This window comes from Copadichromis virginalis, linkage group LG2 (genome assembly GCF_057382275.1).
Source record: "Copadichromis virginalis isolate Kocher_CV1m ecotype Utaka linkage group LG2, C_Virginalis_male_GT1.1, whole genome shotgun sequence".
In the NCBI taxonomy this organism is placed as follows: domain Eukaryota; kingdom Metazoa; phylum Chordata; class Actinopteri; order Cichliformes; family Cichlidae; genus Copadichromis; species Copadichromis virginalis.
Window position 1 is genome coordinate 28352502 of NC_140619.1, and position 26328 is coordinate 28378829.

General features: G+C 41.7%; 2 protein-coding genes across 3 annotated transcripts in view; both read left to right on the forward strand.

The window, feature by feature from the left end:
* The first annotated feature begins 367 nt into the window (after window positions 1-367).
* Window positions 368-5850, forward strand: gabra6a (gamma-aminobutyric acid type A receptor subunit alpha6a). The gene is made up of 9 exons (XM_085467173.1): window positions 368-414; window positions 494-600; window positions 711-778; window positions 1173-1393; window positions 1524-1606; window positions 1706-1849; window positions 2805-2957; window positions 3040-3290; window positions 5602-5850. Exons 1-9 carry the CDS (start codon window positions 368-370, stop codon window positions 5848-5850), a joined length of 1323 nt encoding a protein of 440 aa, XP_085323299.1.
* Window positions 5851-8838: 2988 nt separating this feature from the next.
* The window catches only part of gabrb2a (gamma-aminobutyric acid type A receptor subunit beta2a), a 33210-nt gene continuing 15720 nt past the window's right edge, over window positions 8839-26328 (forward strand). The window contains exons 1-4 of one of the 2 annotated variants that reach the window (XM_085477247.1): window positions 8839-9110; window positions 9247-9347; window positions 9793-9860; window positions 22125-22345. In XM_085477247.1, the coding sequence (XP_085333373.1) occupies window positions 9037-9110; window positions 9247-9347; window positions 9793-9860; window positions 22125-22345 (464 nt within the window). In that variant the 5' untranslated portion in view covers window positions 8839-9036. The remainder of the gene's footprint in view (window positions 9111-9246; window positions 9348-9792; window positions 9861-22124; window positions 22346-26328) is intronic. The other variant, XM_085477255.1, reaches the window with a different exon arrangement.

The following is a 26328-nucleotide window of genomic DNA, read 5'->3' on the forward strand; positions in this document are numbered from 1 at the left end:
ATTAGAAAACCTTGCTCCTATGAGACACACCATAGACTCTTTAGCTAGGATTTTTCTTTCTTTTTAATGTTACTGAAATGTCACGTGTTGTATTTATTTCCTGTTTTTAATGCTCCTATTTTAACTATTATTAGTTAGTTATTTTAACTAAATAAAGCAACTAAATCCGGAGTTTTTCTAAAAATGGAGTGGATTTTCTAATCTGTTAATTAGATTACACTCCCTGCCTCGTTGTTTCCTGCGTCCATATGCATACCTACTGGTAACTTTAGCGACACATAAGCAGAAATCCTGCTCTGAAGTGGCTCTTTTTTCTTTTTCTTTTTTTTAATTTTATGAACTTGTGAAACCTGATTCAAAACCTAGGATGGCCGTCCCTTCATTAACTTTAGCTGCTTTTATCTGCTGGATGAGGTAAGTCCTGTCTGTGGAGTTAAACGTGGAGCAGAAAGCAGTGATCGTGCGAGTTTAAGGTTTGATTTTCTCTCTGCAGTCTAGGTAATGTATGGGGAAATGAAAAGATATACTCAGACAACATCACTCGCATTCTGGACAGACTTCTAGATGGTTATGACAACAGACTGCGACCCGGTTCTGGGGGTAATTTAAACTTTATGTCCTAATACCTTGCTCCTTCGAGATAAAGACATTATGCAACAGCACTTTTTGTGCTCTTAGGTACATTTTGCTTTTGTTAAATAATGTTGCAGGCGGTGTCACCGAGGTGAAGACAGACATCTTTGTCACCAGCTTTGGACCTGTTTCAGATGTTGAAATGGTAAGATAGTACTTCTGTCAGGAAGTGTGTATGTGCTGACTGTGGGAGATAATAGTGCTTCAGTGACCAGCCTTATGGGCACTCTGCCATGAGACCATCTAATGAGCTTTAATCTGTTTGACCAGCCCTATAACTCCGTTATTGATGGCCTCTAAATCAATATGACAACATGTCAGAGAGCGAGGATCGCTGAGTGGATTGATTAATGATTATCCGGGATGAGTGGCATCCATCACTGCCTCATCGTCTCCCCTCACCTTTCACTCTGTATTGAAATGTCACCTCGGTCTTGTGCGTGCTGATGAATGGACGAAGATAGAAATTTCATTCTTGAATCTGGGATTGTAGTTGTGGGGTTTTTTTGTATCAAAACAATATTACGTTTGTGCCTCAGGAGTACACCATGGACATGTTTTTCCGCCAGATGTGGGTTGATGAGAGGCTGAAATTCGAGGGCCCCATTGAAATCCTGCGGCTGAATAACCTCATGGTGGACAAAATCTGGACGCCAGACACTTTCTTCAGAAACTCCAAGAAGTCCATTTCCCATAACATGACCACACCCAACAAGCTCTTCCGCATCATGCAGAACGGGACTGTCCTTTACACCATGAGGTGATTTTTCACAGTGAACGTGTAGTTTTGTTCTTTGTTTTTTTTTTGTTTGTTGGAGCAGATCATTTTTGCTAAACACAAGACCAAATCAGAACATTTATCAGAGACTGATCCCAGCTCCTGCTTTCAGGCTCACAATCAGTGCAGAGTGTCCAATGAGCCTGATGGATTTCCCTATGGACGGCCACTCCTGTCCTCTGCGGTTTGGAAGCTGTGAGTATTTCAGACCAACGCTAGCATCCAGGAATATCCAGATTGATAAATATGACCAAACCTTGAGCATGTTGATGTGATATTTTCTTCCTGTTTTAGATGCATACACCAGCAGTGAAATTATATTTACCTGGAGGAAGGGACCAATAGCTTCCGTCGACTGTCCCAAAGAGTCAATGAGTCTTCTGCAGTACGATCTTGTCGGACAGACTTTGTCCAGGGAGATATTCAAATCAAACACAGGTAATGCAAAATAAAAAAACAAATCTATTTTCATAAGCAGCCTATTATGGCCGTAGCCACATATACAAGCATAATTAAAAGATCCACAAGTGTTTATTAATGTTTGAGTAGAAAGGGGTCAAATGAGTGTCTGCAAGCCCTGCACTAGTGTCCATTACTCCCCGCAGGAGGACGATATATAAAAGCAAAGACTTCCTTGAGCCACCATCTAAGATGCTTAAGTGGTTAGGCCCTAATGCGTACTGTGCACCTTAATAGAATAGAATAGAATAGAATAGAATAGAATAGGCCTTTATTGTCATTGTACATGTACAACAAAATTCTGGGTGCTCCACATCAACTGTGCCGGAATAAAATATAAATAGTAAACCGCTTAAAAACCATGTAGAACCCCAGTGGATGCTCAGGCGGGGTGGGGGGTGAGTTTTATGTGTGTGCATTTTCTCTTTTTACCAGGAGAAAGCCTCCCTGCTGTGAATCCAGCACATTCCTCGAATGGAGCAGAAAAGGATGAGGCAGGCTCCAAAATGTAGCGATGATACACATTTAAGAAACACAGAGTGAGACAGAGGACGTCTAAATAAGTGTGTGTGAGCGTGCATGATGCAGCACGTTTTCGGTCTGTGAATGTCTGCATGCATGTGTTCAGACAGAGCAGGGCAGCAAACACATAGTGGCACTGCATGCTCTCCGCCAGCCCCCACCTCACTGGCTCCTTCCCCCTCTTCCTCTTTCCTTCCTTCCTTTTTTTGTCCCACTGTCTTCTCTCCTCTCTTCCTATCTCCTCTTTCTTTTGCTCCCTTAGACTTAGCAACCTGTTCCTGTCCTGGCAGCATCAACAACTGGTTCTTTCAGCTGCTATTCCCTTTTGAAGGGCAAGCAAGGGCATCTGTTCTGTGCGACCACGCTCTGTCCCTCACACTCGCTGTCTTCTCACGTGCTGTTTATCTTGCAGGTCACTACTCTGTGCAGGTGGTCTATTTTCACCTCCAGAGGAAGCTGGGCTACTACCTCATACAGACCTACATCCCTCTTATCATGGTTGTCGTACTGTCACAAGTCTCTTTTTGGATCAACAAAGAGTCTGTTCCTGCACGCACAGTTGCTGGTATGCCCCCTCTTCCCTCATGCCCAGTTTGATCTAATCTCCCTCTGCATGTGTGATTCATGAATACTCTGCTGCCCTTCAGGCATCACCACAGTGCTGACCATGACCACCTTAAGCATCAGTGCCCGCCAGTCTCTACCTAAAGTAGCCTATGCCACGGCAATGGATTGGTTCATTGCTGTGTGTTTTGCCTTTGTGGCCTCAGCTCTCGTCGAATTTGCGGCAGTGAACTACTTCGCCACCTTGCAGGCCCACCGTCTGAAGAAGAAGGCAGCCAGACAGGAGAAGCTTGAGGTCCTGGCCACCGGCAGCGATGATGATGACACAGTTTCGGTAAGCAGTTTTCATATTAAAATGTAGAAAAGCTGTATATAACTTCTTTAAAGGGGAACCCTACTGATCTTTCCACCAGAGGGCCTGATAAATGACTCAAAAATGAGCAAATTTCATTGGGGTGAGAACAGAATGAATCCTCTTTAGCCAGCTCCTCAGCTCTGTGGGATAATGGTTACAAGCGACATTTACTGTTAAGAGCCAGTGTGGCTGGGGTTTACTGTGGGTAATGCAGTCACCAGATAGTGTTAAGAAAGATGAATGTAAAGAAGCCATTTCTGAATCTGAACCACCTATTTCGATGCGTTTTAAAAGTCACTGTCAAGCACTAATGCTTAAATGTTTGGGGTCAATTAGAAATGTCTTGCTTTTAAAAGAAAACTACTTTTTACATTAAATCGATCAGAAATAACAAAAACTGATAAATGGAATTATTAATCATGATTTTTAATGCATATGTGGGTGGCATATCCAGCAATCGCGACACTAATGGCACTTTCATCATCTAATGCAAGTTTATAATGCTGAAAACATTACACTCACACTAATACAAGCGACGACACATTTAGTGAGTGAGTGTGTGAGAATTCAGCCCCTGTGCTTACACTGTAGTTTTAAAAACCCCACATTTTTGTAGAACAGTCATTATTCTTGATGTGAGAAATGAAGGCTATTCATGTGGGACCCTGACATAAAACCTCTGGTGTGTACTACTTCCTACACAGAACAGGATCGCGGTTTCTAACCTGAAAAAAAAGAGAAGTGGAGATCTGAGCAGCCGAGTCTTTAGTCTGAGAAACGAACACCTCACAGGTCCTCAACTGGCAGCTTCATTAAAGTGCCAGATTGTAGTGGTTGGAAAGAGAGTAGTACACTCCTTTGTGTGAATTTTCTTTTGGGCACAATTTCTTGTGTGGTATAATCTTCATTCACTTGGAAAAAGACCAAATTTATTTTTTCAGTTTGATTGTGAGACTCTAATCAACTCCACAGGGGCTCAAGGTCCAGACAGTCCTCAGTGGAGTTATCGTAAATGAGAAAAATTCTTTTTAGTGATAAATCAACCTTTACATTGGATAAACATAAAACAGGTAACATAAAATGTCAACAGAACAAACAGGCTTTTATAGATATTCCAATAAAATCATTAAATCAAGGATTTATAGTTCTAATTCCATCAGTTATTAATTGTTATATTAGAACAATTTGCTTTTCTTTCAAAACCATGGACATTACGGAGTAACCGTAATGCTGAGAGGTAGTGTAAGTCTCACAGTGGTGTAATGGAGCAATTCTAAATATGTAGTTTAGATTAACCTGATCTTTTAAGAGATAATCCATTTTTTCAGCAAAGCAATAAAGCAAAACTGTATACTGTATGTTTTAAAGGCTATATCTGGGAATGCACTTAGTCATTTTGTTACTAAGGAGGGATATGTTGCCAAGATGCAGTGAGTTTCCAGTTATGAACATGGAGACTTGTATACCCTATAGGCTACATCTTTATAGCCAGTTTCATGAGTTGACTGGATAAGTGTTGTCTTAAAAAAAATTTTTTATAGGAACACAATGCTCAGTTACATCATCTTTTCCGCAGTGTATTTACAGCGCTAATAATGGCGAATCTTTAGGTACAGAGCCTCTGAGTCTCTAGTTGATGCAGTGATGTTAGTGACGAGGAGACAGTCAGCAGCTGCAGAAGCAGAAAAAAGAAACCATGTCACACACACGGCTCTTTTTCTATGCATTTCCAAGTAGTCCCCCTGCCTCTTTCGCTCTTCTCACTTAGGGCACACCATGCATTAAAAAGTAATATGGGCTGTTGTGTACTCTCATCTCTGGGCTAGCTATATACTGTCTGCTTTATGCTAATACAGTAAGCCACCCCGGTGTCCTCCTGGGACCTGCCTCACGTGTAGATCTCATGGTTAGATGCTCGCTTTAAAAATAGCTTCAGTGTGAGAACAGAGAGCAGCTCCAGCACTCCTCCCCGTGTGATCTCACAGCCATCATATATGCATCCTCAAAACTTCCTGCTGCTTCCTATAGAAATGTAGAGATGCATGCCATGGTGAGAACGCTCCTGTGGAAACAAACCCGGCTTGCAGCCTTGCATACACGACACTAACATGTTAGCATGTGTTCCCATTTATAAATTTGGAGGTTAAAAATCTGCCCCATCTCTCTTTTTTTCTTTTTTTTTTTTTACATCCACCCCCTCCCTTTCAGTGATTACCACAAAACCAACACTTACCTCATTTTACCTCTTTTCGCTTTTCCACAAAATCATTCCTGCTACTCCCCCCATCAGTCGGACAGCAACCCCCGGGAAGGCCTGAAGAGGAGAAACCACTCAGTGAGCCGCAGTGAGCCAGGAGATATTCCCCATCTGCCCATTTTTCTCCAGCAGGGCTCAGCCATTCCCCAAATCCCACAGCTGGCCGGCACCAGCCCTATGGATGCGTATGCCCGCATCCTCTTCCCCCTTTCCTTTGCTCTCTTCAACTTAATTTACTGGTATATCTATCTGGTCAAGGACACAATGGAGAAGCCCAGGTAAACATCCTGTTCTTAATTACACTGGTACATCTATTTTTGTCTATTTGTTATGTCTAATAGGGCAAAGGCAAAGTGTATAGAAGTCCAGACATTTAAAAGGTAAGTAATCATCAATAATTCGTGGAAAAAAACAAGGTGGAAACGAAATGCGTGATGCCAAGCATGAGCTTATTCATCTGTGCTAGAGAGCTCCATTTTGGTCCAGACACCACTAAGCACAAAACTAAGACACATCTGAGTACATCTGCTAAAGGCTGCACTTTTATTTCAGTACATCAGAGAGGAAATGGGCACCACTGGCTTTTGCCCTAACATGATAAATACATTTTCCAGTTCAACAAAGAGTTTCTCTTCTTTCCTTTTCACGCTGCTTAAAATAACAGGTATAAATAAAAGACATTGATTTAAATTAGACCACAGTCCCCTTCAAGATGGTCTCCTTGAGCAGCCCTGCATCGTTCCTAACGTTCCTGCTATTTATGGAGCTCAATATTCAAGTTCTAACCTTCATTTTGTGGATAATTACAAGCGACAGGAGTTTTTAAGCAGATGACTCCACAGAGCGCAGCCAGGGCTTTCACAGGGTTGGATCACAATGTCCTGAGAGGTCTGAGGGAGAACATGCGCTGTTGTGCTAACAGAGGATTCAAAATGCAGGGGTTTTAGCCACAAGACACAATCTGCACTCACTCTACCCCAAAATGAAATTTTACTTCAACAGTGCACCTTAACAGACTCACACATGCCAAAGGGTTTGGACAGGACATCTGATCTGGGGAGCAATCTAAACATAGCGGGGGACATAAAAGTGGTGCAGCGCTGCACAAGTAGACTGTGGGTTTGCTGTTTTGAATATATTCGTAAAGATTATCCAGACAAGATAACCTTATGAAAAAGACACAACCTTTCAAATGTATTTCTCCTTGTTTACATCTCAATGTAAATGGTTAAATCCTACCTTCTGAGTCATGCTGAAAGCAGTGAAAATGGCTGATATAGAGCTGGAGGGTATCCAGTATTCTGCAGATGAAGTTAAAAACATCTTACGGTAAACAAAATAAACAAAAAAACGTGTACACGCATACTTAGTCCGTGTCTCAAAAAGCCACAATCCTGTCTTGTAATATAATAGTTTCAGTGGAACCATAACTACCCACAGTTTTTGTCAAACACTCATCTAGGCAGTAAAGACATCAATAATTTCTAATGCTGAAACAGCCCCGGGAGCTGTAGGCGAAAAAGGAAAAGAAAAAAAAAGGAAAAGGAGAATGATGTTAGGTGGCGTTGCTGCTGCATTGATGCCAGCGCTGAGGCTTTTATCATCATCATCATAGATTTACAATACAACAACAGGCTGGACTCTCAGCTAACTTGAGAGGAAAGTAAGCATCACGCTCTGGTTTCTTTTAAGTACGGTTTACCTGAGGGAGGGTGGCTGTGTTAGTGACAACAAACCTAAGTTTACTTTGTGCATCAACCACACGAACAAGCTTCTCTTCTTCACTTTCCCACCTATAAGTGAGCCGCTTATAGAGCGCAAAGCTCCATGTCCAAGAAGGAAAAAGAGAGGTACAGTACAAAAAGACAGAGAGAGGCTGAAGGAGAGATGGTGGGGGAGAGATCTGTTATGTAACACTGGGGAGTGCAAATCTGCTCATCATGCTTCTCATGTTCCTGTCAGAGAATTTTTATGGTTGTTTTGTTTATAACGTTCTGCAGAATAATGAGAGAGACAAGATGGAGAGCATGAGAGCAGCTGCATCACATCTCTCCCCCTTTATATTTTCGCCATGTCTCTCGTCTGCTACTTTTTTCTTTTTCTTTTTTTTTAAGGAGAGGACAGGGAGCATGGTAACAGTTTTGGCTGTGCAGTATACTGCAGAGAGAGCATCTCTGAATGTGGAAACAGAGAGGCTTCTGTACACTCTGCTCACCCCCCCCCTCCACTCTGCTGTATTCTGGTGTTGCAGGGTTATGGAGCTAGACTGAGAAGACCTGGAAAAGGGCATGTGCAGCCTGAGAGACCTTCAGCATCCAGCCGGCTTCACCTCACCCTCCTCTGCCTCAGCGAACGAGCTCTCAGCATTCACTGTGCTCTCATCTGACAGAGGAAATGAATCAGAAACTCATTTATTCTCCCGCTGCACATCTATTCATTTCACAGGCTATGACCACTGCCCACTTGTGTTCTGATCAGTAGCTGAAGAGCCGCCCTTTCACGGGCCTCGGCCACTTTAAAACCCCACCGAGGCACACATGACAACTTCTGAGACCCCCGGACCGAAGCTGACGACACACACACACACACACACGGTATGCATGACGCCCACACACACGCACAAACCAAGAAACACATCAAAAAGATGTGGATGATATAATCTATGATGGCTTTAACTGGTGGTGATGCAACAGTGAACCAACACTTTCAGAAGCCTGCCCTCTACAGAAGCACAGCTCCCACTACAACAACATCAAAGGCAATTTAGAGGAGGCTGCATCCCTCCTTGAAGGCTCAAAAATGTACTGAAACCTGAAAAAGAAGAAGAAGAAGAAGAAGAAGACTTGTGGGCTTGTGTTTTCCACCCCACATTTCTGCTTTGGTGCTCCCCTTGCATTTCCAGAAGTACAGCAGGTCCTCTGGAAACACTGCAGGGAGGAGTACGATATATACCCATGGGTGATGGTGGTATTCTTTTCCTATTTTTGTATGTACGATGCATAAAAGATAGTTGTGTAAAGGTAGGCTCGTGTACATGTGATGGATTGATTCTGTTTTTCACCACTTAATATATCCGGTAAGATGAAAACAGAGGGAATAAAGTTGTTCTTAACTTAATCTGACCATTTTAAACCCTGCAGTTTTTTCCATTCTTCGACCTTGTCAGGAAATAGACAAACTCATCTGCCGTGTAATCAGCACGAAGAATAAAAGCAGCCTAAACGAACGCGGTTGTCGGTGTTTTCACTCCTGCCACAAACGCTTGTTTCTTCATTACGCACATTCACTTGTCCCTTTAATATTTTTCTCTGCAATGGAAACTGCTCATCCACCATCATCAGTCTCCACTCTTTGATCTTGGGCTGGCTGCACGCATGCGCCCCTCATTGGCTCCTCTGCACTGTCTGGAGTAAGTTGGATGTGCGCTCCCCTCACTCGCATCCCGAAGGCGCCTCAAAAACTGTTGCGATGGGGAGGATCAGGAAAAACCACTTTGGGATTTTGACTTTTTCTTTACTAGTGACTTTTGTGTGGGCTCAAAGGTAATCTCGTTTTTTGCGTCTGTGTGTCTTGCATGCGATTTTAGCTCTGTGAACGCGTGCCTGGCGCGTGACATTAATGCGCTATTTTTTTAATATGTGGTTCTTTTCTTGCATTACACCACCCTTTTCTCCGCAGCATCAAGGATATCAAAGATCCGAGCAATATGCCTCTGGTAAAAGAAACAGTGGACAGGCTGATGAAAGGATACGACATTCGGTTGAGGCCAGATTTCGGAGGTAACGAGCAAATTGAAAACGGGAATGTCATGTTTTCACGCCCTCCTGACGTGCGATACATGTTTAATGAATCGCAAAATCTGCTTTCATTTACATAATTATCCCTTCACAGTCAAATAGGCCTTTCCGATTAGCCCAAGAGAGATGATGTGCATATATTTCATATGATGATGGGGGGCTTTTAACGTGATCGATACCGCTCATCAATGTTTGATTACGCCGCTAAATAAATGAAATTAGCATCATTTAAGCTCATCTGTGTATCAAGCGTGTAGGGGTTTTTTTTCTTGATCGGGCTGATGATGCACAAGCCTTCTGTAGGTGCGGGGTTCGGAGAGGAACCTGCACTGGCGTCACGAATTTGTTAAAATTTACATGATGGTGAGAATAATTCATGTCCCGTGTTAATGCCTCCTTTTTCACCACCCCCTTCCTTCCTTCACAGGTGCCCCGGTTGCTGTGGGGATGAATATAGACATAGCCAGCATAGACATGGTCTCAGAAGTCAACATGGTAGGTGAATCTTTATTATCATTACCGCCCGCTTCATGTTGCCAAATGTACCTGGCACGGCCGCTATATCCTCTGAAGTGAGCTATACTTATCATGGGGGCAGTATACGTGATGGAGCCAGGTCGTTAATTACATTTAGAGGTGGGGGGGATATAAAAAAAAATGTGAAGGCTTCCGTCCCCCCTCCTACTACCCCAAACACATCATCGCCATCCTCTCCTCAGTCTCCGCATTTGCAGTTCTGGTGTGTTGCTGCATTTGAATTCAAAACACACACTCACTGGCGCACTCGGACGCACAGCCCCGGCTGCGCGCACGGAGAGAGCTGCTTCTGTGTGTGTGTTTGTGTGCGTGTCACTGCTTCACGTTGTCAAGCCTCGGTGCTGTAATTTTGTTGCCTCTCTCTCACACACACGCACAAAACACGCAAAAAAGAAGGAGACCTAGAACAACACCTTTCCTCTAAATGCGCATAATTTCGCTCTTTTTAATTCAACGGCCAATCTCATCATCAACCTCTACACAAGCGATCTCCCCTCTATTTGTCAGATGACGTCAGCAATTTGTTATTAATAAATGTATAATCACACGACGGTGGAAAAGAACCCCCCACCACCACCATCACACACACACAAAAGAAGGAGGGTGTGTGTGTGTTTTAGTTCGGGGGTGCACAAAGATGTAGAACTTCTGCGACTTGGAGATAGGGCAGATGGGTGGGTGGGGGGGGATTTAAGCAGCCCATGCAAGAGCACCACCTATTGATCCGTGTGACTGACAGACAGACGGACCACTGCAGCACACATGACACTGCCAAGCAGTTTAAGCTACTTCACTGCAGCTGTAGGGCATCAAATACTGTCTGCCTCCATTGTAAAATTAGTGGTTTTGCTCATGGGAGGAGGGGGTGGGGGGTAATGAAAATATTAAGGCCATATTGAAGAAATCCGAGTGTGAGAAAAGATGATTTCTAAAGCAGCCTCTCTGCAGGGCAACATAATAGATGTGTTATATAAGAGCGTGAAAAACAAGTTTGCCACCAGGAATGGAAGGAGGTGTGTTTTCTATCATTAACAGAAGCTTTTTCTTTTTTCTTTTCCTTTTTTCTGAGCTGACGTCTAGTTCATTTTGCTTGTCAGATTTTGATTTGGCAGCCCGTTAAAGCCGCTGTGTCTGACGGTCGTTTGAAAGCGGACAGAGTGGGCTTTCTTTCTTTTTTTTCAGCAGATAGATACGACAGTGATGTGAGTTTGCTTTGGGTGGGGAAAAGCACTCAATGGTCAGAGCTTCTCCTTTGATGGAAATGATTCATTTTGGTGGAGGATGCTGCCAGAACGGAAGTGCCTTGGGGGTCCGGGGAGATTTGAAATAGAAACCCCTCACCAGCTTCCGCCTCTCCTTGTCTCTCTCCCTCCCTCTCACTCCCTTCCTCTTTCCCTTCTCCATCCTTCCCTCCCACCACATTGACTGGATCCCTGGATGTGACTCTGGACTCAGCAGCCATGTAATCTACCTCTGCCTTGCTCCAAAGGGTTATCTTACTTAAGAACTAGGCATCTATGCAGGCATTCATCTGGAAAAAAACACTGCTTCATACATCCATGTGTGTGTGTGTGTGTGTGTGTGTCTGTGACAAAACACAAAAATGAGCGCAAACAGTGAATGGCGACTGACGTCATGCAACTCCCCGTGGCTATGAGAGAGCATTCATCTCTCTCATTTCTCAGAAAAGCTCTCCCTGCCAAATCGGCACAAGCGTCCCTCTGACACGACAGACAAATTTAGACAAAAAGAAAGGGAAAAAAAAGTCTAAGTTCTTGTGGACTTGTGCTACGTTGTGAAAAATCCTCCTTGCAACTTACATAACACGCTGGAATTTCCTCCTCCTCCTCCTTCTATCTTCACGTCCGGCTTCTCTTTGGTGCAGTAGAGGATAACAGCAGTTGACAAGATTGATCTCGGAGAAATCAATAATATCACCGTGCGCCATGATCACGAGGATGGAGTTGGTGACCTGTGCTTGGTGCAGGGCTGCTTTGATCTTCCTCATCAGGGGCAGCTTGCTTTTAAGATTAAAGTGCTGAGAGGGAAAACAACAAGGAGAGAGAGAAGCGAGGATGAAACTGGTGATGAAGGCGGCGAGGAGCGGGGTGGGAGGGATGTGAAGGTTACTGTGATCAGTTTCGGTATCTCCTCTAATGATATCTGCACACATGGTGTGAGCTGAACTAAAGTTGCTGCAGACCTTTGTGCCAGCACAGAAGATCAGGAGTGTCCTTCCTAAACGCACTGGCGCTTTTTTCCATTTTGACATCTAGTATTAGCACACGTGTGTATTCCTTGTCAGTTATTTTCAGCTTCCCCACTGAAATTATACAACCTTAAAACTTGTATCAAAACCCAAGATTTTTGTGGCAGAGTCACCTAATGAAATGGAAATTTTCTGCATGCTTGTGCATAATTCCCCACACTCTTTTGGAGGTCTGCTGTATTTTAAAGTAATCTATGGGACCTTTGTAGTCCAAGGTTTGGCTACAAACCACAAGTTTGTTATGACTTTGGTGCAGGGTAGGGGGTTAAAAACAGAGCAAATTAGATGACTGCAAATGTGCATCATGCAGTCTTGTCTAAACAGTGTCATCAGAGATAGCCACTGGAAAAACAGGCATCAAACAATGTCCATGACATTGTTTGATGCCTGTTTTTTTTCTTCTGCCTGTAATGCCAAGCTGGCAGTTAGAAGAAAATTGATTTTTTGTAATTTGTGCAAGTGATCAAAATTAAAATGAAGAATGCAGAGATGTTAAACTTGTAATAGTTAAGCTGATTTTGAAGGTGCTGTCCACCTTCACCATCTTCAAGATCAAAAAATGTTCTGCAGGCTACCCTCAGAGCAAAGGCTAACTTTCTGAAAGCAAAACTGAAAGTCTAAAGATATATTCAGATGGGAATGATTTCTGAAGAAGCTTTTCTAGGGATAAATCCAACTTCATCCAAGTCATGTCTGTTTCCAAATGAATGCAGTTTGTGGAGGGGAAGGAAAATGGAGGAATCAGCTGTATGCAGGGCCATCTCCAGGATGTTTTCATAAGGGTGGCCATATGGGGGCCACTGAAAGTATTTGGGGTGGCACACCAAAAACATAATTTCCAGTTTTATTATGCTGTTGTCAAGTATAGGTTACCTGAAAAATATGACAACAAAGATACAAAAAAAGGTAATAATCTGTGTTAATTGATTGACTGATTGACTGATTGGGAGTCCCAGGCATCACTTTAATAATTCTCAGTATTAGATCGTGTAAGAGTGTGAACTGTTACCTCTCCAGGGATTGGCACCAGCTTTTCTGCAACCTTATTACATTATTACCAACATAGGACAGGAAGGGGAGGGCAGCAAATTTTGCGGGGTGGCCAATGCCCCCACCCCCGGTGGCACCCCTGGCTGTACGAAGTGATCTTGAAATCAGCTGTTTGTGTGCAGGCCCGCTTTCATGGTGGTGTGCAGCACTGGGTTGCAGACAGCTGCTCGCTCCTCTAATTAACGCTAAAAACGCCTCTGGTGGAGAATGAACTCTGCATTTTGAACGGGGGGTGGCTGATTGAAGACATTGTGGCATTTTTGTTTTATTTTATTTATTTATTTTTTGCTCTGACATGAAAGCCATGGCGGTTGTGGGAATTGTAGTTTTGCTGCTCCTCTTGCTGTTTCAGTGCCTGTTCACATGTGTTTGTGCCACAGCTGTGAAGTAGTATACATGTATGTATATATATATATATATATTTGCACATTCTTGTGCGGTCTGCAGCACTGGCCTGCTCAGGCTCAAAGGTCAGCCATGTTGTGGGGCCATAAAAATGTGCAGGTCAGTCAGCGCTGTGGTAGCAGCCTCGCCTGCATGACATTACAAATGTGCTATTTTGAGAGGAAAGTGTCCTCCGAGTCCGAGGTGTGACCACACATCTTTGCTGGGTGGGCTGTGCTGACTCACTGGGGTTAGTGCAAAATATGGCACAGATATGATATCATGGCCGAGACCCCCAACCCCAACCCTACTCCACGGTTTATCAGTGTCTGTCTGTCTGTCCTCTCCATCACTCATCTCCCTCACTTAGCAGCTGAAGTTTGATTTGCATAATGCTGTTTGTTTTTTCGCTGAAACCACAGATCCAGGAACCCAAACCCTGGTTACGGTGCATTAAAAAGTGTTCTGCACACAGCCGGTGCAGCTGATTAAATACAAGTCGAGTCTGTTGTCTCAGCAATGCATCAGCGCTGCATAATAATGCCTTCAGTATGCAATCCATATGTTGAGCATAGCTGTGCAATGCAAGGAAGTTAAATGAGTATTTTCACTCCTCTTTTTTCCCCTCTTTTCCTTCCCGGTTGTTAATTACATGTAAAATACCTGAGGTTTGTGGTTGTTAAGAGGCACTGCCTGTACTATAATACTGTTCTCTGAATGTTAATTAGCTGGCTGTGAATTAAAAGATTTAAACAAACCAGCTGTGGTGGCTTCTGGGATGGAGGAATTAGTGGGGCGTGAGTGTAGCTTTTTATTAAGATCTTTATCCCGACTGGTGTGTTTCTTTACGTGAGTAACGGGATCTGGCCGTCAGATAACGGCGGCCGATGACCAGAGGGACAGGAACGGCCGTGCAGCACGTCCGTGTGATGCAGCTTCGCTTGTGTGTCTGTGAATTAGCAACCATTTTGATCTTGTTTGTCCAAACTGATCCTGTTCCATTTTATTTTCAGCTTGTGGAAAATAAGCTTGTGTTATTTTTACTCAGTGTTGCTATGACAACCCAGCCATTTCTTTTTCCTCTTTTTCTTCTTCTTTTTTTGTATGGTGGATCCAATGAAGTCAAGGGGGAAAAGGCCTCTTTTTTTGTTGATGAGACTTTTTTGAGATTTTTCTATCACTTATATTCCAGGTGAAGGTTGTTTTGACTTTGTTTTAGCATTTTGTTTTTAATTTCTATTTCTCTCCATCCATTTTCTTAACTTCTTATACACCTGGAGTCCTGGTTGTGGCTGGTTCAAAGCCTCTGGACACTCTGAACACCATCCCATCAACACAGAGACTCAGACAGGTGTTCACATCACACCTGGAGTCAGTTTAGGATCAAGCACTTAACCTAGGGAGAGCATGCCTGGTCCAAACCTCCAGATCACCAGAAGCTTCGAACCCACAACCCTCCCTGCTTATCATCTAAGCTGATTAAAAACTGATCGAGCTTCTGCGTGATGAATGGCTTTTAAAAAACCACCTAGTTACCTAAATTTGCACATTTTCATTCAGATATATTCACACCTTTCTACCATTTAAATACAAGAAAGACTTTTTTTCATGTGTTGCTGCTTCAATTCTTCTTTCTGCCTTTGCTCTGCTGAGCTTTCCAAAAAAGCTTAAGAGAAGAATCCAGGTTATCCAGAACACTGTCATTAGTAATGCTGAGTGGACGCACACAGTAACAGATTAATATGGTAAGCAGTATAATTACAACAGCGCAAGAACAACACTTAATCCTGCAGCTTTCTTACATGCATGCCGGCTCTTCTGCCTTAATGTTTAGTCCATGGTCACTTAAACTGTTAAACCTAAGGTACTGTAAAGAGGCACACGAGCTTTATGCTACACCTAAAGGTAAAATCTGGCAAAACATACATTGTTAAATATGGAAAAGTATGCATATTTTGAACACTAGGAAGTTAGTGACTTAAATGGAAATGCAAACATTATGCCATGATTTTTTCCAACGGGACTTATATAATAACAGGAAATCGCTGCTTTGCTAATGTACTGAATGTTCTTATTATTAACTTACCCTTGTAGAGTCCCGCAGCATAACGTTGCACAAACTTTAAATTGGTTTTAATCTAATTTCATTGTGGCCAGTGCAAAGGGAAAAAAATCTAAGCTTCCTAAAGTGGGATGTAAGTTATCCAGCTCCATTAAAAGCCTTTAATGTGTTTTGATGACTCTGTTAATGATTCTGTCAGGCACTTTCTCCACTGAAACTAAGTAGCTGAAAAATGACCAACTGGAAAGAGAGTCATAAAGGCCATGTTGTCACTTCCCTCAGGATGTGCATGGCTGGCAACTCATTCAGAATGCACTTACAGCCCCCTTGACCCCTAATATTTAATTTGAAGACTGTACTTAACCAGAAACACAGATAGAGAACGACAAATGAATACGCTCAGCTTGACCAGTTGTTCTGGGTATGTGCCTCCGCTTGTAAATGCTGAGACATCTGCAGACAAGCTCGTTATTCCCCAAATGTCCAGTTGTCTCCTCACACACAGTAGATTTTGTTATTAGCAGATTCTTCCTGCTTTTGCTGGAGCGCCTGACAGCAGGACCAAGCACAGGAGAGCATTAGCAATATGGTGGACTTCTGTCTACTGCTGCAAAGCTGCAGAGAGACGAGGGAAAGGTGCACAAACCAAACATCCATGGATCAGTTTTTTTTTTAGTATTATTTTTTATTTAATGTGTATATTTCACCACAGTGAAAATATCTTTAGCAAAAATTATTATTATTATTAGTATTATTAATAATAAAACTAGTCTTTTAATGAAGACAACGAACAAGTAAAAATGTTTTTTTCATAAATATTGTAATGTATTTATCATTGTGTGGGTATAAACCACAGAGAGGCTGACTGGTCTGTCGCAGAAAATGTTTGACAAAAAAAGGGAGTGCTGTATAGAAAGCATTATTAACAACAAGTACAAATTATATCCATCACATTTAATTATGTTTTACGGTGGGAATTAGTGCAGGACAGCGACTTAATAAATTATTAATTAGAAATTAATAAAGAACATGAAAGTGACTGTCTGTGGACGTGTCTTTTCACACACTGTAAAAAATTATCCCGTTGATTAAGAGTAAATACTGGCAACGGGGTTTCTCGTATTTTAGCGTTAGTTTCCTACTAAGTCTACACTGCAGCAAATCACCGTGGTAACACAAGCACACCCAATCACAGTAAACAGCTGTATTTTATTTGTATTACTGAGCAGCGTTCACGGTGCCTTATCGTTTTTTAAATTTGTTTTGTTTTTACAATTTTCTTAAGTAAAGTTACAGTTTCTTACTCCTTATGTTTATTATGTTATATGTATTATATAAAATCTAGTGAATTTTCACTATAATCAAGGTAGCAGGGTAGTCAGTGCAAAAGTATTTTTTATTTTTATTTTTTTAAGATTATCAAGGGAATTTCACCTTTACCTAAATAAATGTATGATAAATATCATCCTTTACTGTTGATTAGCAATTTCAATAAACCAAACCATTCTCTGGGAAAAAGGAGACTTGGAAAATAATGTCACCTAAAAATGAGTTCAATCTGAAAAGACAAAAACAAGTTTCAGGCACATACCATCACCCTTACCCCTTCCTAAACCTAATGTGACTGCTTTGCACAGACAGAACAGAGGAAGCAGTTTATATGTTTATGAAAAGTGAATGCTTAAAGTCAACTTTTCCTTCAAATCTAAATTTACAAACCCAGCAGTATATTGTGTTAAGCCCATCTATGTGCAGCCCCCCTCTTATGTCGCTTGTGACAGCTGATGTAGTTGTAATGGAGGACTTGTAACAACCATAGTCTGTCAGATTTCTCAGGGAAACACAAATGTACTCCTTGTCACTCTGTCAGGTTCTTAATGGGGGTTTGTTAGCCCAGAAACATATCTGCAGCGAGACACTGTCACTGTGCACCCAGCCTTGATGTTTTTTCAAGTTAGCCGAGCCTCGTTTGTATGCTCTTTGTGTTTATGTATTCGGTGCTGTCGTGCCTTTTCTTTTAAATGTTGGTGCTCTCCACAAGATGTCTCCCTCACTGATGCTTACTGGGCTGTCTGTGTGATGTTAATGGAGTTTCTGAGAAGTGCTTGTGACAAGGAGATTGAAGGTCGCTCTGGAGACCAGTGCTCAAGCATGGGATGCTCCGACTAGCTGCAGCTTTTTTCTGGGTGCGGATTGGAGAAAAGTCAATCAGGATTTTCTCTCCTTACACAGCCCTAGTGACTGAATGCTAATATACAAGATGCAGAAACATATTTGTCAGATTTTCAAAGATAACCTCGTTATTTTTTTTTAGGCTTTTGAGGGTTTTTTTGCATAAAAATAACATGGTTGTCCTGCTTATTTTACTGCACAGCACCTGCACAGCATGACTCAGCCAGCACTTCGTCTGTTACAAAACTGTTCCCTTGCAGTACTCTGTGTTGCAGATTTGGTTCTCAGGCTGCACTGAGAGAGAGAGAGGTGAGGCAGCTGTACTTTGTGTCTCTCTCTATGCTCAAGTGATGTCCAAGTCAAGGTAAACAGCACCATCTGCAAGGACGTAATTATGCTGCCATTTTACAGCACAGCCAGGAGGCAGCGTGCAGGCCCAGGTGTTCTCTGCGCATATCTATACTGTTAAAACCTCTAACGCACACACACAGAGGTCCTGCAAATATGCAAACTCAACACTTTAAAACGAGGACAGGCATCTTTAAAATCCAGGTTTTAGCATTCACATCGTTTGGTGTCCACTCCTCATCTAATCTGAGAGGTCACAGTCAGAAAAGTACATGTGTAACTGCCTCACTGTCACGCTGTCATGTCAGAAATCTTTATCTTATTAGTAACACCTAAACTTTTCCTACTATGACAGGATAAAATGTCCGTTGTGAATATGTGACTCATTTAGTATCCGAGTACAGGAGACACTTCACAATGATTCAAAATCAGATTTTTATTTGTTGCCTACTATTGAGCGTTTACTGTTTATACGGGGAGTAGCGACAGATTTTGGTAACAGGCTGTTATTTTTATTATTTATTATTGTTTTATTCTAATCGGTGAATTAAAATAAAGCTGACTTTACTTTAGAATTGTAAAATTTGAAAATTAAAAACAGAAGTCTGGAATCAAAGTTTGAATTTTGTCAGAAAAATGTCAGAATTTTTTGTCTTTTTTTCATTTTTATTTTTTCAGTGGCCCCTGTCTTCTTCCATGAAAAGTGAACAAACTCTTATGAAAAAAATAAACTGAGCGTTGAAGCCAAACTGGGTTTTCTGAGATTTATTGAAAGAAACTCTGCAGAGGGATCAATACAGTACAGGCAGTCTTTGCATTAGCATCGATGCAGAAAAGGAAATTAGCAGCTCCTTTATGCTCATTGTGTGGATACAAACTGTGTGATCAGCTGTGGAGGGTTTTCTTCTCACTGTCACATAGGCGCCTGCTTGATAACAACGACACAGAAAGCGCCTCATGACCTCGAACACAGAAAACAGTCGGTTGTTTTTCCATCTTCTCACACTCTTTTTGTAAACACATGTTACAATCACATAAATGAGCTGAAATACACATTTTCCATTGTATCATCTAAAGACAACATGCTATGTTAACAGTCTGATTATTACTTAATTCATTATCTGAACTTACACCTAAACTTAAACAGTAGCAGTCCTTTGAGTGTGGCAATGCTCCTTGTTTAGAATATAATTAACTGAAACAAGTATGGAGGCTGAAAGTCCAGAAAACTCAGTGTGAACAAGTTAAATTGAATAATCACTATAACTGAAGTTAAATGCATCGTGTCATTTTAAGAAAGGACATTTCATTTTCAGTGTAATAATGCTGAAATGGACTGAAACTAATATCACCAGGTAATCACCAGAATTTGCTGGTTATCTTTCTGTTATATCTTCAGGACTCTTAAATCTTTAGGTTTTAGTTACTCGAGTAATTTCAAGTTGAGAGCTGGGACTGCAAACAAGAAAATCAAAAATAGGATAATGGCACTCCCGGTTCACACCAGTGACTCTATATTAAAGATGGACCTGGCAACTGTGACATCACCCTTTGGTTTATGGACTACCGTTTTTGTCGCCATCTTGGCTGTTGGAGGCAGAAGTAAGAATATTTGGACACAAACCTTCCTCACAGCAGTTTATCAGGACCTTTTAATCTAATGATTTGTGTTTCTGGGCACAAATTTGGCATCATTTTGTTTGCCTCAATATAAAATTCCCATCATGAACACAACTTTTCATCGGCCCACTGTCATATGTACTGATTTAATTCCATTTTCACTATGTTAATATTTTCCACAGTCTTCATTCGGAAGGTGGAGGGGTTTGTGGCTGTGGAGCCGATTAATTCACTGTTAACACCAGAGACTCAAATTTGAGCTACAGACTTTTCAGATGTAATTTCTGTCATTTTTAAATATGTTATTGATTAACGCTTAACGTTAATGCATGACATTTGATACATTTGTTTTTGAGAGATCAGAGTGATTTTTTTCTCTAGAACAACATAAATAAATTACACCATAAATTGCACACAAAAAATGCTGGATGCAGCAAAAATTATGCAAACGAAAACTAATATATGCAAATACACACACACACACACACACACACACACACACACACACACACACACACACACACACACACACACACACAGCACATTACTTACAAATACACACTTACTGACACAAAGAAACCCGACAATTTGTGTTCATGAACCACAGCAGTTCGAGAAAAGTTGCATAGCTAAATTATTAACATCTCTAACGTTTGCTTGGTTAGCAAGGTGCATACACAGACTTGCTATTGCTATTATCCGAGTTATTCTGAGTGTTTTTGAGTTGCAGCTGGGGCTTTAAAAGCAAGGACACTGCCTCAGCAGAATATCTAGTAGTGATCAGATGGACTGCACTGGTGCAAAGGTGGGCATTTTAACATGGAGGTCTATGGGGATTGACTCACATTTGAAGCTAGCCTCAAGTGGCCACGTGAGGAACTGCAGTTTGTTGTCTTTATTACTTAGCCTCCTTGTCACATTGTGACTTTATCCACCAAAATGTCTTGAGGTGTTTCTCTCTGCAAGACTGACACCACATTAACAGAAAGTTTCCACAACAATAATTTCTGTAACCATCTTCTCAGACTGGGTTAATATTATGTGTTATTTCTTTTATAATTCTGCTAAAGAGAGGCCTGTTTGTTTTCCTGCGATAAAGACAGGAGTGTATCACAGGATGTGCTGCCTGGGTTTGTGATGTACTCTGAGCCTGCAGGCAGCAGCTAACGATCCCAAAGGTGATAGAGATATCCGATCGACAGGCTGATAATGAGACAGAGAGGGAGCGAGTGTGAGAGGAGGGTTCAGTGGGAACCCTTGTAAAACAGGATAAGGAAGCAGCTGTCCTCGCGTGACTTTTTTTTATTTCTGAAAAAGAAAAAATCAAGATGGCAGAATCTGGTGTATTTTTAGATGGCCTTTTTTACACTAATACTTCGGTCGGGCACGCTGCACACAGTGAATTTAGTGTTCAGTGGCAACTGTGCGGCAGCGTCACGCCAATGTGTTCTGATGGGGCTCTGAAACATAGAAACACAGCGATAAGTGATGATGATGGCTGCTTGGAGTAAAAGCTCAAGGGCCTTGTTTCATGGACCGTATTTTTTAATTTGTTTTCCCACTCGCTGATTGCACTGCAACACACTGTAACCAAGCAGATCCGACTGCAGTGCTGTTTTTCGCTGTGGCTGTGTGTGGGTGTGAGTCTGTTTTTAAGAGTGAGAAGCAGAGAAAAGATACACACGGAGAGGGAGGAGGAGGAGGTACGGTTTTCTACCACATCTCTGAGCATGTGTAAAAACAAACTGTACAGTATAAATACTGATTTTTTTCCCCCTCCCCACTAAGGTTAAATCTGGAAAAGTCTCCCCTGAATCTCAGTCGCTGTGATTGTTTATTATGCAAAGTCAGAACATAAAAAGAGAGAGCGAGGGAGAAAGCCCCAGCTGCAGATATCTATCAGGAGTTTGCATTAAAGAGGGTATTGTCTCTGTAAAGCAGAAGGCAGCTTCATTCGCTCAAGTGGAAGCAGATATTTTTAGCATGAGACAATAGTCAGCCAGCTGAGAAAGTTGCCCTCTGGTTATGGTCTAAAAATTAATGGAGGATAGTTGAATATTAACCCCCCAACCCCGGCCACCACGGGCCCCCTAGTGCAGGCTGTGGCCTTTCAGACCACCGACGACCTTTTGGCTGACCTTCTCACTATGCAGAGCCCATGAAAACATGCCATGGCTCAGACATGAGCGTGACATGACATCCCGGTAGAGCTTTATGTGCTCCCCGGTTGAGATGGTGATGAAAATAAAACATATATAAAAAAAATGTACAATGAGTTTGACTGTGGCGTTAAATGTAGTTCACCTCTGTTTGGCAGGACTACACCTTGACAATGTACTTCCAGCAAGCGTGGCGGGACAAGCGGCTCTCCTACTCTGAGATTGCTTACAACCTGACTCTGGATAACCGAGTGGCTGACCAGCTGTGGGTCCCTGACACCTATTTCCTCAACGACAAGAAGTCCTTTGTGCATGGCGTCACAGTGAAGAACAGGATGATTCGTCTCCACCCTGATGGAACGGTGCTGTACGGACTCAGGTAAGACTTTTATGTGTCATAGCTGTGTCTTTATGAATTGTTTTTATTGGCAAATGATCTGGTTGGACCACAAAAAAGAAAAAAAAGTAAGAAAATAAGAGAAGATATTTCAGCCTCTCCAAACTCTACTCAGAGCAGTCAAGCTGCACTTTTCATACGCAATGAGGGATTATTACGAGGCCGCCCATGGTGCCGCTTTCTGAGATGATTAACAAGGTTGAAAAGAAGAGGCAACATGGAGGCCAAGCGAGGCAGGTGTGTTTGTGTAGCGCTGCTCAACAAGAAGGCATTTTAAAATAAAACCCAGGGTTATATATATATTGAAAAAGGCAGTGTTTTCAAAGAATAACCTAAATCTGATTATTAAAAAAGCTGATATGACACAAAATTAACACCTGTTAAAGTAAGAAAAAGTGCAAATGTGTGTATTTCCTGTTTTTTTTCCCGCTTCTTTATTGATATCAAAGGATTGGTGATTGTGTTTGGGCACAGAAAGGTTACGTTTGACTGTTTAAGTTAGAGTTCAGTGATTTCAATAATCTATACCACTGACTTATTGACTTTCCATGCTAATGTCATCGAATTAATTGCACACAAGCCACAAATCTAAAAAAAAATAACACCCCGGGTCGTAATGAAGTATAGAAGGTGTGTATAGGAGGAACTATATGCACTTGTACTGTAGCCTTTCATATCTCCTGATGATCATCAATAATAAAAAGCTGAACTGACTCTGATTGTGTGCAGCCCATCTACACGATGTCTCTTTGTGGCGCAGGGCTGCGATGCCTCTGAGGATGCTGTCATCCATAATTGATAAAGTCATAATCAATAATGTAGCAGTTCAATACAAACACTGAATCTGTATTTGTACTGACGTTGCGTATTTGACTGCATATGCTAACGCAACCCGTCCATCACTGTGCCGCTGCCTCCTCTGATCTGTCACCGCCTTTTCGTGTGCGTGTGTGTTCATGCATGTGTGTGTGTTAAAAGCTGAGGTTATTGTTGCTAATTCAAGATGTTGCAGTCGTTCCCTCTCTTGACTGAGATGCCCTTCTTGCGCAAAGGCTGCTTAAAAAATTTAAGTATCTGCACTGCACCACATTATTCATCGCTACATTTTGTCTCAACAGTCGAGAAATGTAATTCCGAACACTCTGACTCAATTATATAAGCCTAACACATATTTTTTGCATAACAGCCAAAAAGCAATGAAAGCCAGGGGAGTTGTAAGAGTGTTGTGAAATTTTAAGGGGGTGTGCGCAGCAGAGACATGTGGTTTTTACCTCGGATGCGTTGTCCTTGTCAGTGCCGGTGCCTGCCGGCTTCTCCGTTATTTGGTTCGTGGGTTTGGTCCAGGTTTTATTTGATGCTAGCGAGTCCAGACACAAGCTGCTGTCAGAGTCAGCCCGGCCAGATGCTTGCGTGCTCTGAGCACACTGACACGTACCTGTAGAGACGGGTCAGCTGGTTGCAACAACACAGCTTTAGTGGGTGTGGAGAAGATGGCTAACTGAGAGTCTATAGGAAAGAGGATGTATGTGAGCACACATCCTGTCAGAGGTCCGGGGATGTGAATTCATTCAAGGCATGTCATCGGGGTAAAGGTCAGCAGTGGTGGAAGAAGTTTTAGTTAAGAGTTAAAGTAAAAAGGAAACAGTAAAGGGGAGAACATTTTAAAATTGTGCTGCAGAAAGAGCATAAAATTATATCAGCATGTTATGACAAATTAAAAACGGATGCATTATTAAGTAAGAAAGCTTTTACTGTGGATACTAGTCATTTTGACAATAAAATTCACTTTCTTTACACACTGCTGTTTAATTCATACCACTGCATCATATGTCTGAAGCTGACTGACTGTAGCTAAAATATAAAAAAAAGGAAAAGTGGAGTAACTACAGTTGTCAAATACATGTATCTGAGTAAAAAGTAGAGACGAAATGTTTCCAAGTAGTTCCACCATAATTACTGCCCCTGAAAGCCATTTCCTAATTATTTATAAACATGTAAACTGTGAAAGGGACCACTCTCATGAGTAAATCTATATGTATGTAGGACATAAACATTAACTATTGATGTAAAAGTACATTGAAGAATCGGAGGGTAATTAAAATTATTGCAGCTGTGCCTTTGAAATCTTGTAATCTTGTTGCTTTTGAAATGGTTGCTTTAGCCATGAGGACCAGGTCTTACAGGTAGTAGCACTCTTCAGTGCAGCTTAGGTTAGTCAAAAAGGCGATGAGTGTGTTATCAGTTTGCAGCTGAGTAGGGTCAAGGTCACAATTCCATGTAAACTGGTTGTGAATGAATAAATCGCAGGAAATCATAAACCTTTTGCTGTCAGTTGCCGTCTGCATATACAGAAATCCACATGAAAGTGAAAAACCACACTGTTTACCTACTTCCACTCAGTGTCCAGCCAGAATCTCTGAAATTCAGAAATTCCTCCAAAAACAGTAACATAGTTTCTTCAGGACAGTGATTCAACTGCAACATGACAAAGACAACCTTGGCAACCTTGCTCTGACATAATAGAACCAGAATACAACCAGTTGGCAACTAGTCTAAGTCTCCTACTGCAAAGAGATGCATTGCAGATAAGTTGTATCCATTAGCACAGACTGACTCAGATTGATCCCGATGTGTTTATAATCTCTCTGCTTGTATAAATTTTAAATACATTTTTGCAAATCTTAGCTGATTTTTCTGAAAGTGAGTCAGATGACAAGTGTTTGGAGACAGGTTGCCTCCCATCAGGCGACCTGTGCAATCATCTTGCAATCTTAAGTGGTCCCCCAGTGGCTGAGGACTTTGGATACTCATCTACTTGCAAGCCATTGCATTTTTTAAAAAAAATTAAATGCAATCATCCAGCAACCACCAATTTTTCCAAGTCAAGTGTATTTTTGTTTTTTTCTATTTTGATTTGCAGCAATGTGACAATCAAAAAGTCATTGACTTCAGTGATTAATATCCACTGGCAGTATGGAGTGGGTGGGTCCCACTTTTCTGTTTTATTATGTGGATAAACTCTACACAGCACTTCCAGAGGCCTCCAGTGGCACACCTGCCAATTTTGAACTAAACTGCATGAATGGCTGTTAAACATCACAAACATACAGAGATTTCTTCATTTCCTCATTTATTAGAGCAAGTTTTGCATTATGAAGAATGAAGAAGGTAGGAAACTAAAAGATGTCATTTAGAAATCTATGGGTGCTGACATGTTTATGGAGCGGTGCGGTCAGGATATCTTCACCTCTGCTGTGATATTAAATCACGGGAGTAGATGAAGCCACATGCAGGACACAGCGACTCTCTTATTCAATCTGCACAATATAAACACAGAAAAACTCAACCAAACAACCGTCTGTAAACGTTTAAATACATTTTAAATTTATTCTAAAATCTACCGACTGGTCTGCTGACTCAGCCTCTGGATAGAGCAAACTAATTTTGGCAAGTAATAATTACCAGCTAATAGTCATCACATGCCATCCTTCTAATGCAAGTAAAGCCTGCTCAAGGTGACTTATCTTATAGTGCTTGAACTACAGACTGAAAACCAGAAAGCTTCCTGCCCCTATAATTTTACCCCCTTACTATATGCTGAATCTCTCTTTTTGGAGATTAAGCTAAAATGTTTGACTATAAAATATCAGGTAATATTGCTAAATCCTTAGATAATGAGGGGCAAAAGTAAACATATTATTGATCTTGCAGGAGGAGTATTTGTGCTGAGCTGAAACCAGCTAACACGCTAACTGGCAAACACCAGTAGGTTAAACTGTTTAGTTTGCAGGAGATGTGTGTGTCTGTGTGTGCAGTTTGTGTCTCTGGGTACATGTGCGTGTGAATGAGTGAGTGTTATTTTCAGGGGTGCACACGAAGGAGGAAGAGTGAGGGTGTTGTTTACTCCTTATTCTGTGGATATATAGTGCATCCCAATCCTGCCAAATCCTGGTCTTCAATTACCA